Here is a 13,587-nt window from a genome sequence, read left to right on the forward strand (position 1 = left end):
ACCCTAGGTTCGACGTTACCCATCCTGATTAATCATATGGAGAGTCTATCTCGGGACATGACGATGGTTAAAACATGGGACATTACCATATGAAATCTTGAATTCGAAACGTCAGCACATATTTTCATCATGCCTTGACCACCTGCATGTTGATCCGATGGTTAAAACATGGAGTATCACCAGATCATGGGGTGATTGGCAAATTAAATTTTGCAAACAAAAATATTTAGGAAATTTTAGTATCGAAATATATTATTAAGCTACATTTATTTTAATGAAAAATTATAAAGAAAATGAAAAAAGCCTCATAAATCACATGTAACAAATAAAAAAATAAATAAATACGGTTAATTTTAATTCCCCACCCATTTTGAAACATTGCTTGTGGTCTCACTCCCCATCAATAATAATTAAGTCACATGCCTTTAAAGGGAAAGAGAGACCTATAGATATCTTTAGAGCGATAGGAAGTCACCTTTAATTCTCAATTAAAATGCACGACCACAAAAGGAGAAGAAAGATCGTGATGGAAGCATGTGATGAGTTCTAGAAATGAGTCTCGCAACCCCACAAACTTCGAAAAGTTAACTCCATCCTCAAATACAAAATGATTTAGAGCACGAGTTCAAAAGAGTCCACGAAACGTAAATCTCTAAGAGATCGATGCTAGTTTGGTCCTCTAACTTCCCTTTAGCCTAACTTGAGAATCGGTCCAAACAGGATCTTCAAATGTGTATGCATAACTCTCAAGTGAAAGATTACTATATTATGCTTTATATTATGATGATTTAAAGAAAATAACTAAATTGTCGGGGTAAAATGAAATTTTCCCACTACATTTTTCATTAATGCAGTTCGGGAGTCAAAATTACCAAAATGCCCAAATCGACGGTCCAGGTTACCTTATGAGCCGGCCCGGTCCATGGGTTTAAAAGGTCTGACCCAGTTGGTCCATTTGAGCCCAACTCGATATCCTTCCAGTCGCTTTTAATGGCGATTTCGCTCCGGCGATAGTCGGTTACGTGCATGCGGCCGGAGGCGGCGAGCGCGGAGTCAGGGGCTGGTGGGGTTAAGAGATTTAGGGAGGGCCAACCAGCCTAAGGTGAAGCCGCCGCCGGTGACGGCTGCCGAAGAGAAAGCGGGGGCGCGATGAGTTGGTGGTGGTGATGGCATGGTTGACTATGCAGTGTAGTTGACCGACTGGATTCGGCGGTGTTGACGTTTTGTCTGTCATATTTGACTTTTTAGAAAGAGTGCTCGAGTTAAGATGGAGAAAACTCAACAAAATCACTGAGCTGTTTGCTTCAATTGCCCTCGTTGCTGTCGTCAGTGATGATTGATGTCATAAGAAAATAACTCAACAGTGTTCCTGTATCCATCCGTCTGCAGTTACAGTTCGAGTCAATCAGCGAGCTTGCAATGACATTCCTCAACCTCACTGAAAATGGTCAACTGCCCAAGGATCTCACAACGAAAGAGAATCTAGTTCGCAAACTTGTCTCAAATTTCTCATACGATACTCGTGCGCGTGTTTTGGCGGGCCTTGTTTAGGCCCATGGGCTTAACTGTGACAATGAAGTCACGTTACGGCACTTACGGCCGTTATTTCGGCGGGTGGTGACGTCGTGCTTCCGTCACTGTTACGTCGCTGGGGATTTCCCATTAATGCGACGGCGGTTACGCCTCACAAGTTGACGACAAGAACATTAATGGGGAAAAGTTTCACTTTGCTCCTTCGTAATGTTCAAAATTTCCCACTGCATCTCCCAATTTTTCATGAAATTAACTAAGTTAGAAATGGTTATTTGAAATATTTATATTTTTAAATTTATTTAATTGATTAGCGGAGATATGCTCATTCATTTTAAGATTTTTTTTTATTTACCTTATTGATGAATATTTTATACCATCCTTCTATCAATATTTAGTTCATATATAATACTAAAATTAATATAAAGGTCTTATTAAAAATTATATTAATCTGAGGGCCTTTTCATGAAGAAATCGGTGATTTTAATTTCTCTGTTCTCTTCTGTCCTTCCTCCCAACCAAACGCAACCGAGAGAGTGAGAGAGGGAGAGGGAGGGAGATGGGGAATAGTTTGGGAGGAAGGAAGAAAATGGCGAAGGTGATGAAGGTGGACGGCAGCACCTTCAAGGTGAAGCCTCCGGCGCAGGCCGCCGGCGTGCTCAGGGACTACCCCGCCCACGCCTTGCTGGACGCCCAAAAAGTCCACCGCCTCGGCCTCCGCGCTCGCCCTCTAGACCCCGACGCCCCGCTCAAGCCCGGTAGGCTCTACTTCCTAGTCGAGCTCCGCCCCCCGCGCCACCGGGTCGGCTCGGGAGGCAGCCGCAGGGCCTGGTCAGGGGAGCTCGGCCAGTCGGGCGCCAGGGAGCGTCTCGAGAGCCTCCGCCTCTCCCGGCGGTCCGCGTCCGACGTGTCGAGCCGCTCCGGAATCGCCTGCGCGCCCGCCACGGTGACGGGGGCCAAGGACGACGGCACTTTGCGGATCAAGATGAGGCTGCCCAAGGCGCAGGTAGAGAAGCTCATGGAGGAGACTGCCGGCGACGCCGTGGAGGTGGCGCAAAGGATCATGCAGCTTTGCGCGGTGGAAGACAAGGACGGCGCCACTAGCCGTCCTACTCTTTTGTCGGCGCCGCCGCCTGCGGCGCCGTCTTCTCTGTCGGCCAGTCGGAAGGAGGTGCGTCCGCATTACCTTTATAAATAAATAAAAAAAAAAAATAATTATCATTTTCATGCAACAATCCATCTTAATAAATCAACATCGATGCCTTTAAAACAATCTAAAAATCCCACATTAAAACTTTTTTTTCTTTTATTATTCTACTACATTAAATTAAACTAGTTAGACGATACGTAGAGGAGATCGAGTTTGACACTTGAGCGGGTATTTACTGAAGGTAGCTAGGTCAAAAATTACTCGATGTCCTAATCAATGGCATTGAGTGGTAAAAGGTGGAACCGCCACCCTAGCGGTCCCTGGCCCCGACCCCACAAGATTTCAGAGGGAATAAATCACGATTAATGCTGGGCAGGATAGGTGACTGGGGGCCGAAGGAATTTTTGACGCACAGATCAGGATTTTATCTCCGAGTGCAACTGACGACCTTCGACCCCACAACTTCAGTGGCAAGCTGCAGGCACTTAACCAACTGATCCAACCCGTGGGGGCCTAATCAATGGCATTGAGCCACCATGTGGAAGTTGCTTTAGGGGTCTTGTTAATAATTGTGTGGGTCAAATTAAGGAGCACACCATGTGAGCATATCGTGTGTTTGTTGCAAGATCAGAATCATGGGCATGGGGGCCAGTTTAAGTTGCATGGTTGTGTCAACAAGGATTGATCTCTCTCCTATATGCTTAGATCGAATCTTGGCTTGATTGATTGAACCATCAGACGATCGAATTTAGTGCTCCTAATTTAGGTCTACTAGTTTCATTTAGAAATTAAGTACCACTCGAGGAATAGTGAGTACTACATGAAAAAACAAAACACTTTTGCAATCTTAATCAAACAGTGAGCGTGTTTTTATTGTAGGAGTAGGTAGATGCTTCCAAAGTTGGAGATTCATAATATATTCCGGAGAACTTTCTTAATTATGCTAGTTTATTGACCGATATATTTGAGTTTTCTCTACTTTCTTTTAGTAAATCTCATTTCTAACTACTAGTCTCGAGGCTCCATATGTTAAACAAAGCGAGAAGATGTGGGTGGAACTCTATTATAAAGAGGATTAGCATTTTCTTGCAATTTGTATTGGCGAGGAAGAAGAGGATGGTTGGTACTCTTTTTCCTTTAGAAGCTTAAGGGGCGTTTGATTTGCATTTTTCACGCTGTTTTCTGTTTTCATTTTCCGAGAAAATGGAAAACACGTTTGGTTTGCATTTTCCACGTTCATTTTTAAAGAAATGAGAGAGCGCTTTCAAAGAAAACGAAAAATACAGAAAAATCATTTTCTTAAAAATGAAAAACATATATTTTTCAGAAAATGAAAATGGGACAAACCAAACATACTCTTAATTATCTTGGGTGAATGTTTAGATGTTTTGAACTTGGATTGGGCGTTGAATGTTTTTAACTAGTTGAACTGGCGAGCGTAACTTGATACAATTCAGAGAACAATGTTTTTAAAATGAATTTTGATTTAGTTATTTATTGCTATTTGTGTTTCCAGTAGAAAGAAAGAATGAAAGATTTTCTGACCCTTTTCTCTATTTGTTGCAGAAAAGAACAAGATTTCTTGCAACGCCACAGGAAATCATGGTGTGATTCGTCTTCCAAGCTCCTGCAAAATTTGAAAGTAGACGTATTCATATATGTATTACGGGGGTGATCTGAAATATAGTTTAGTAGGGCCCTGTGATTTTAGCACAAGTTCAAAAAAAAAAACAAAAAAAAAGACGTGTCAGCATTTATGTTCTTTTCAGTAGATATAGATTAATAGTTGTTAGTTGTAATTAGCTAATTATTATGAGAAATGGCACTCCCTTGATTATGTTTGTAATTATATAATTTTGTATTTTTTTTTTCCTTCTCATGTTTTGTTTTAGTGCGTGGAGCACTTCAGTCCTGTTGTTTCTTGAGGTGTGTTATGAGTGAATGGAACGCTACAACACTGTAATTAATTAGATTATGCTTAAGAAATAGATCTCTTAATTTTATTTTTAGTCAACCTTTTAATTTGTTTTCCTTTCAATGTTGTGCTCGAGCACGTGCAATACTTATACCCATTATTGAACAAATATTTTCATTTTGAGAATTTTTTGGAATTTGACTGGATTCGCAAGAATTGCCTCATAAACTGAGAGAAGAAAAGGCAAAAGGACCAAAAAAAAAAAAAAAGAAGAAGAAGAGGAGCTAAATAGGCCACAACTAGCTGTAATGTAGTGATTAAATTCTATTATATAGTTTATTAAGTTATATATATATTTGTATCTACTACAATATTTAAGACTTTCAGTAACCATCATAATGCTTAGATTGCGATGTTAAATTTATTAAGATTAATTATAGAAAGGAAAAAAAACGAGTATGGGTTTAAGATTATAATTTAAAATATTGTAACGAGCTTTAAATGTGTGATCAATATGTTAATTTTGACAATGCGATAAGCTTATATATACTACATAAACACTGTAAGGGCTATTATGTCAAAGTGCAATGGCAAAGGAAGCATGTGGTAGGTATACGAGAAATAAATATGATGATGATCTTGAGCTGAATTCCATCCCGTGATTTTATGATACGGCCATTCTTTAAATTGTAGTGAGGATGGTGGCTCGTGGCAGATGCTCAAAGAGATGCCAAGCAGAAAAAGCAGGTAGCACGGGTCACGTCGTAGCAGTAGGTATATAATTTTGGGTCACAGTATTGGTCCACTCTAGTGGGTAGATGAAGAAATTTGCCCTTTTTTCTTCAAAACAATAATAATAAATAAACAAGCGCATTTTAATAAATAAATAATGCAAAAGGGGGAAAGAAAAAAAAGTGATGAAAAGAGAAATTTTTTTTCTTTGTTTTGCCTACTTGAAATATAGAAACAAGAGAAAGGAAGAACATGGCAAAAGTAAGCCATTCATTTCGTTTTTCCCTGCTAATTATCACTCGACGAAAAGAAAAAGAAGAAAGATGGAACTGGAACTATCTTTGTGCGAAATTAAGGCTTTCAAGAATCTAAAAAACAGCTTTAAGCAGCACAAATGAATACTACACAGGCCTACTATCATCTCGGAAACTCGCAGCTGAGCTGAACACAAAATAGATCAACTTACCGGATTATTCCTCAAACTCGTGCATATGATCCAGAAGATAGTTGGCGGCGAGCTCCTCGTTCTTGTCGCAAGCAAAGAACGCCTGCAACACAGCAGCGCGACTGAAGCCCAATGACTCGAGCTGAGAAAATAAGGATGGACAGGGGCGGATCCAGAATTTTAAATTTAGGGGGGCCGTATGCTAAGTGACAAAAATAATTATCGTCAAAAATTTGTACACCCTTAAACAACCTCCGAATTCTCAATTTATCACTGAAATCGAGGTCAAAATTTACCTAGAAATCACTGTCCTAGGTTATCGTGGTTGACAAGACAACAATAACGAACAAGTTCAAATGTAGCTCCGACACGAAACAAGGGCCAACGACCCTTCTCAAGTTGCGATATTACTTCAAGATTTTGATATTAAACTACCAATAGAAAATTTAGGTTGCGAACTTTCTAAATATGTAATCAATTTTGAATTCTGGCGATCGATGATGCTACAATTGATAATGAAAGCAACAATAATGATTTTGGTGTGAATTGGAAAAGATCGAGATGTCTAGCCATAGGAGAGAAAATGTCTATATCATAAATTAGAAAAGATTTCTATATAGTAATAAACTAATAATATTATTACTAATAATATTTGTATATAATTAATTATCAGTAGTTTCCTTTTGTTAAATTTTATTTTTTTTCCAACATAATTCCTACCAGGTAAATTAGTTTCCTTTTGTTAAATTTTATTTTTTTCCAACATAATTCCTATCAGGTAAATTAAAAAACACCCAAGAAAAATATTTTTCTCTAAAATTATATAGCATATTTAATAAGTATATCATCATTATATTAAAATATATTAAAAAGGAAAATTAATTTAATCATCTTGTACTCCTTCACCATTCTAATTATATCTGTATACTATATATATATATATATCCTAGTATATAGAATATAACCATGTATATATATCCATATATAGGGAGGATTTACATGGAGACTTGGGGGGGCCGTGGCCCCCCCAAGCCCCCCTTTAAATCCGCCACTGAGGATGGATGAAGTTAGTAAGATAGGTTATGGAAATGGAAAACACGGGATATGGTACTGGTTCTAGTATCAAATAATACTCGTAGGAGATATGGTACTGGATCTAGTTTCTCCATATATCCATTAATAAATCCTAGTAACCACTGAGAGTTGTACATGAACTAAACTACAATTGGAACTAGAATAATCACAAGTATAGAGGATATGAATATATCTTGATTTCTCTAAACCTGCATCATTACTATTTGTTATTGTTAGTGCTTTGGTAGGCGCTCTCTCTCTTTTCCTACCCTCTGTTTTTATACTGTTTCATCTTCCGGTGACAGACAAATACAACTGAAGGATAAATTAAAGGAAGATAATCTTCCTATTTAGATTGTGCGATTGATCTTGGTACCTATCCCAGTCAGTACGAGCAAAACTGTATAAGCCAAGGGCGACATAGTGGTACTAATTCAGGCCAACAAAGCATTGATATTGGCAGCCAGCCGAAGCAATAAGATCTTAACAGTGCCGATTCACGCTGATTGGCGCTTGAAAGCATGGACACTGGAGAGAGTTTCTCTAGCTTCTCTCATTTTTTCCAGTAACGATAATTGATAGATTGAAGAATAACAAAATGGGTTCCAACTAAAAGTCATGTGAATGTGTAAGATTCACAACCCTTCAACGTAATATTGAATCTAAATATGTTACAAACATGGTTTGAAATTTCGAACCGTATCGGATTTTTAGTGTTTGACAGGAGTGATACGATTTTGATACCGTATCATGTCATGTTGATATCGTTTAGTTTTTTTTAAATATAAAATATATTAATAAAAATAAGAAATTTAACTTAATTATTATATATATATATATATATAAAGGGATGCACGAAATTCCCGTCATGCGGGGTCCTGAGAAGGATCCATTGTACGCAGCCTTACTCTGCTTTTTGCAAGAGGCTGTTTCTAGGATTCGAACCCGTGACCTTTTGGTCACATAGCAACAATGTCACCGTTGCGCCAAGGCTCCCCTTCAATTATTTAAAAAAATATGATTTTTTTTTAAATTGTATTATAAATAAATAAATTTTATTATATATTTTTAGAATTAAAATAAATAATATATATATATATATATATAGTTGAGAGTTAATTGAAATTATTAAACTAAGTTTTAATTAAAAATTAAGACACCGGAGGCAATCTAGCTCACGCGACCCCTCTAGTGATTTAATTAATTATACTTTTAGAATTAAAATAAATAAAATATATAGTTAATTAGAAGTATCCCTATCCTATATAGGAGTTGATTAAGATAATCAATTTAAATATTTAATTAAAACCCCTAGTTCGCTCATGCGACCCCTTCATGGCCGCAGAAGTTGCGCAATTCCTCCATGATATTTTAAAAATACAAAATATAATAATTAAAAAAAATAAAACTTTTTTAAAAAAGGAAAAAAATATGGAGATGAATAAATAATAATAAATTATTATATATTTTAAGAATTAAAATAAAAAATATATATAATTAATTAGATAATTTTATTAGAGTTTAATTAAGCCTTTTTGGATTATCCCTATCATAGGTAGGAGTTGATTGATAATCAACAAAGTTCTCAATTTTAATTAAATAAATCCTCCCGCTAGTGTGACCCCTCTGATGTCATTGGGTCACGTGATACCTCCGCGGCTATTGTTGGAGTTGGTGATGGATCGTGCCGGTGCCAGTCGGCGAGCAGAATAAAATATTCCGCTTGTTTCGACCAACTCGGTATGATATTTTAATCCATAGTCACAAATAAGGAAATATTGCGCACACAAAGTATCAATCATCATAAAATAATGGATTTCTTATAGGTTGACCAAGTTGTTTGAACACCACTGACCATCCACTCTATGGCGTAATGGCCAGGGGTCGATTCTCATGAACTGACGACCTGAGATTTATCCCACCATGCACTTGACGCCTGTGTACCTGCATATACCTCCCTCCATATCCGTGGGGCCGGCACTGGGGTCGTTAATGTAGCGGATCTATATTTTTTAAAAGATTTGGAAACTATATTTTTTCTTAGAAACTGAGAAATATTTCATTTAAGCTGTTGTGTAGACAACTATTCATACCAACACTTCTCTCCTGTTTGTGGAATGCTAATACAGAGCTCAACCTTGTATTGTCTCTTATAAAGACTGAACTGATATAAAATGAGGATGAAGCTTTTGTTAGAATTGTAACATCTAAATGACAATTATCCTTCTTTGCCAATGAGCAGGGGTGGGGGCATATGCTTCATGACGTCAAAAAAAAAAAAAACGAAACATGGAACTGGCACAGCAATGTTTCAGGATGACTAAAAAAATTTACTAAGGAGCAGGTACATAATAGGGAAAAAAAAACAGGAAAAAAAAATCTGTCAAATATAAAGAAGACCAACTTACACGTTCAATGGCTATGCGCTCCTCATCAGTGACGAGAACAAGGGCTTCTGGCATTGCAGCATCCAATTGACCGAGAAGATTTCTATTTCCATTGATTAATAGAAGTAAGAAAATTTGATATGCATACGTGAAACGAGGTGAACTAAATGAAATTAATTTTCCTTACCCCTCAGCCTCAGTACCCTCAGCAGGTTGGTTTAATAATCGAAGGAACTCTCCTTGATGTTCCTGAAAGATCCTCATAAACTGAGGATTTTGTTTCCCCAACTCTTGCAGCATGGGCTGAAAACAAGATATTATTTGATAGAGCAAAAAACACGAAAAAAAAAGACATGCTAAATGGAAGCAATGAAAGAACCTGTAAGATTTGTGGATTTGCCTGGATCAAAGCCTGCAAAGCTTGGAACTGTAAAATAAGACAATAAGTTAGAATTCCAGTTCAAATGTTTTAATTTGTTGCATAAGACAAACTACAGGCACCTGTGGATTATCCCTCAAAAAATCAAGGCTGCCCCCACCAGCATTTGATCCAAAATTGGGAAGGCCCTATAAATTGTGGATAATAGTGATGTCCACTTATTGTACTTATAAATAGTAGAATGGACTGAAGCATATATGCCGTGGTTACCTGGGGAAAGAGGTCCAAAGGGCTAGAATTAGGACCACTAGAAGGAACCGAAGACTGAACTGATGGCAGAGCTTCGACTGTAGAACTGAGAGTTTGCCCGCTAGGAGGTACCTGTGCAACGGTTTGGGCTTCGGCATTCTCAGGAATACCCTGACATATGTTCGGATCTTATAAAGCAAAATTTGCATAACAAAAAAAAAGATTATGGGACAATCATGTCTAGAAATCTGCAAGGGGGGAAACAATTGAGAAAAGTTGGTCTTATTGCCAAATATAAGTTGTACTCAATGTTATTGTACGATGTGATAAAGCTCCATGGAGAATGAGATTCATGCAGTCTGACCTCAGATAGTTAGGACAAACATGGCTTGATGATAGCGTTAATGATGATGACGTTGCTGGAGAATGTGAAGTGAAATCGTACACAAACAAGAACAATAACTATTTGGACGAAAAGGCATTCAACATGTTTTTTAACAAGAGAGACAAGCACAATGCATAAGTGGATCTTACAGAGTATAGATATTCGACTGCACGCTCAGGATTATTATATGCAGCATGCAAGGCACGAATAACAGTGCCCCTTTCCCAAGCCCCCCCACCCATGGCAAGAATTTGTTTGATGGTTTGTTCCAAGTTGCTACCAGCAACAAGATTTGATGCAACTTGACTGTAAGGATCATCTTCAGTGCTGTTTAATCATATACACAAATAAAGGATCAGAATTGGAGAACATGAAGGCATATTATTTTATGATATTAAACTGAACTGATAGACTAATGCAATTATTATATAAAAAAAAGATAATTAAGTAATAAATAATTAAGGGAAAGGTTTGCACATATGACCTAATTGCAAGTCAGCTATCCAGAGATAGAAATATGGCAACTAAGAGTTGTTTCATGAAAACGTTTTTAGAAGAAAAATTTTCCAGAAGAAACAAATTGCAGTATGCAACTAATGGGCTGATTCAGGCTCGGTCTTCTTTCAAATAATTATGTATCTTTCCACAAGCCTCTCATGACAATACCCGAACAACATTTTGGCATTGGCAATGGTAGGAACGTGACATTTTGGCACCATTGTTCTCCTGTCATCAAGTCATAAACTTCCTTTGCCTTGCCCCGCCGGCTATGGTGCAGTACGAATGCAGTCTCTGTTGGGATCTCTTGTAGTGGTGCAATCTGAGCGCAGGCAGAATGACGGTATCCCACCGTTTTGGCAAAATCAAGGCTAGAGTTAGACTCTATCTCTTTAAGACGAATTTGCCCCGCACACGGTGCTTACGGAACACGACAATCGCCTCCCAAGATACAACGATTGTATTTTGCGATAACAACACTACAAATCGCAAGACCTTCAAACCGAAGAAGCTTCTTGAACTCTCCAATGCCAGTATAGAATGCAATGCTTGCTATGCTTCAAAGGAATTGAGTGATTGAAATGAGATTGTGAGGGATCTTATTTGTACTAAATGAAGGGGTATAAAAACCTCTTGGTTCAATTAGATCTCATCCATCCATTTTAAATTAGATGATATAGATCACATCATTTCCTAAGAAACACTACCTCTTTATTAGATGTCATCCTTTAGAAATCAATGGATGAGATTGAACCATCCAAAACCTTTCAAGTTGGATGAACAAGATTTGTCAATCTTGATCCAACGATCTAGATTTAATTTCTCATTCACTTTAAATTTCCAACAATCTCCCACATGAATGAAAATTAATGCATGCATATTATCACCTAAGGAGAGTTCAATCGAGAAATTATTGGATCAGGAGAGGTAACTTGTGACTTTGAACCTTCCGTAGTGGAGTACCATCAAATTTACTAGGCCGCTTAGTGAACATGATGTCTTAAACTACTTAGCCGTTCGTGTAAACCAAGACAATGGTACCTACACAATAACTTCTCTCACTTCTTTATAGTTCTCACTGTTTTGTCTGTGGACAACATCTTGGATTCATAAATATTTTATTGAAGCGGCCAACTTCATACTTATATAGATGACCTTCTATAAAGAGTATCCTGTCGTACTCTACTTTTTCAAGTATAGGAGTCATTAAAAGTTTATAACTTAACCTCACTACATATCATAGGTAGCACTTTTTCATCCTAGGAATGAGAGGGGAACTAGTCCAAGTGCTCACGTGAACTTTCATAATTTCGTTGTCCCATTGAATCAAGATCTTAGGATCTCCAATAAATAAGGTTGGGTTACCACTATGAATGTTCTTGTTTGTAGATTTTTATTCTCATTCCTCTTGATGTGCAATATATTTGATCTCTATTTAATCATTTTGTAAAAGGATCCGCTAAGTTATCTTTTGATTTGACATAATCGATAGAGATAACTTTGTTAGAGATCAGCTACCTAATGATATTGTGTCGTCGACGAATATGTTGTGACTTACCATTATACGAACTATTTTGTGCCCTTGCAATTGCCGATTGATTATCATAATATATCATCACTTCAGGCACTGGTTTTTCCCAACATTGGATATCTTCTAAGAGGTTACGAAGCCATTTTGCTTCTTCTGCGGCTTTATCTAAGGCTATAAACTCAGATTCCATAGTTGATCGAGCTATGCAGGTTTGTTTCGTGAATTTCCATGACACTGCTCCACTACCAATGGTAAATATATATCCACTGGTGGATTTAGAGTCTTTTGTATCAGATATCCAATTTGCATCACAATAGCCTTCTAGTGTCGCTAGATATCTCGTATAATGTAATCCATACTTTAAGGTATGTCTTAAATATTTAAGAAGCCTAATGCCTTCCAATGGTCATTATTTGGATTATTCGTAAATATACTTAATTTGTTAACCGCATAGACAATATCTGGACGTGTGCAATTAGTGATATACATCAAGTTGCTAATTATCCTCGAATATTCCAATTGGGATACAGGTTCACCATGGTTCTTAGCTAAGTACAAGCTTAAGTCTATCGGTATTTTTACAAGGGAAAGATCATATACATTAAATTTCCTTAGTACTGTCTCAATATAATAAGGTTGTAAAAGAATAGTTCCATCTAATGTCTTATTGATCTTAATCCTGAGTATAACGTCTGCTATATCCATATCTTTCATATCAAAAGTTTTGGTCAACATCTTCTTAGTGGTCATGATTATATCATGATTACTACCTATGATGAGCATATCGTCTACATATAGATAGATAATGACAAACGAGTTAGGTGTGCCTTTGATATATATGTAGTTATTGCACTCGTTTATTTTAAATCCATTTGACATCATAGTTTTGTCAAATTTCTCATGCCACTGTTTCGGTGCTCGTTTTAGCCAATACAGTGACTTCACGAGTCTACACACCTTATTTTCTTGTCTGGAATCACAAACCCTTCAGGTTGCTCCATATATATTTCTTCTTCTAATTCACCATTTAGAAAGGTTGTTTTCACATTCATTTAATGTATCTCAAGGTTATGTATTGCAGCAATAGCAATGAGTACTCGAACGGATGTGATCATTGTTACTGGTGAATATGTATCAAAGAAGTCAAGGTCTTCAAAGTCTTCTTTTTGTTTGATCCCTTTGCCACTAGTCTTGCCTTGTATTTTTCAATAGTTCCATCAACCTTATATTTCTTCTTTAGGATCTATTTACATCCTAAAGGCTTGATTCCATCCCAAGTATAGTTTTGCATGATGGAATTTATTTCACTATA

General features: G+C 37.3%; 2 protein-coding genes across 6 annotated transcripts in view; one reads left to right on the forward strand and one right to left on the reverse strand.

Annotated features, from left to right (window-relative positions):
- Positions 1 to 2,030: 2,030 nt before the first annotated feature.
- LOC122047288 (uncharacterized protein At1g66480-like) lies at positions 2,031 to 4,689 on the forward strand. The gene is made up of 2 exons (XM_042608459.1): positions 2,031 to 2,701; positions 4,247 to 4,689. Exons 1-2 carry the CDS (start codon positions 2,090 to 2,092, stop codon positions 4,289 to 4,291), a joined length of 657 nt encoding a protein of 218 aa, XP_042464393.1. The 5' UTR covers positions 2,031 to 2,089; the 3' UTR covers positions 4,292 to 4,689.
- LOC122047286 (ubiquitin receptor RAD23d-like) overlaps positions 4,177 to 13,587 on the reverse strand; it is a 28,703-nt gene continuing 19,292 nt past the window's right edge. For 2 of the 5 annotated variants that reach the window (XM_042608458.1, XM_042608454.1), the window contains 7 exons: positions 10,396 to 10,573; positions 9,883 to 10,032; positions 9,735 to 9,800; positions 9,613 to 9,660; positions 9,421 to 9,536; positions 9,255 to 9,336; positions 5,794 to 5,914 (listed from right to left, as the gene is read on the reverse strand). In XM_042608458.1, the coding sequence (XP_042464392.1) occupies positions 5,798 to 5,914; positions 9,255 to 9,336; positions 9,421 to 9,536; positions 9,613 to 9,660; positions 9,735 to 9,800; positions 9,883 to 10,032; positions 10,396 to 10,573 (757 nt within the window). In that variant the 3' untranslated portion in view covers positions 5,794 to 5,797. Of the gene's footprint in view, positions 4,308 to 5,081; positions 5,436 to 5,793; positions 5,915 to 9,254; positions 9,337 to 9,420; positions 9,537 to 9,612; positions 9,661 to 9,734; positions 9,801 to 9,882; positions 10,033 to 10,395; positions 10,574 to 13,587 lie in introns of those variants that run through there. The other 3 variants (XM_042608457.1, XM_042608456.1, XM_042608455.1) reach the window with 3 other exon arrangements.

This window comes from Zingiber officinale, chromosome 2B (assembly GCF_018446385.1).
Source record: "Zingiber officinale cultivar Zhangliang chromosome 2B, Zo_v1.1, whole genome shotgun sequence".
In the NCBI taxonomy this organism is placed as follows: Eukaryota; Viridiplantae; Streptophyta; class Magnoliopsida; order Zingiberales; family Zingiberaceae; genus Zingiber; species Zingiber officinale.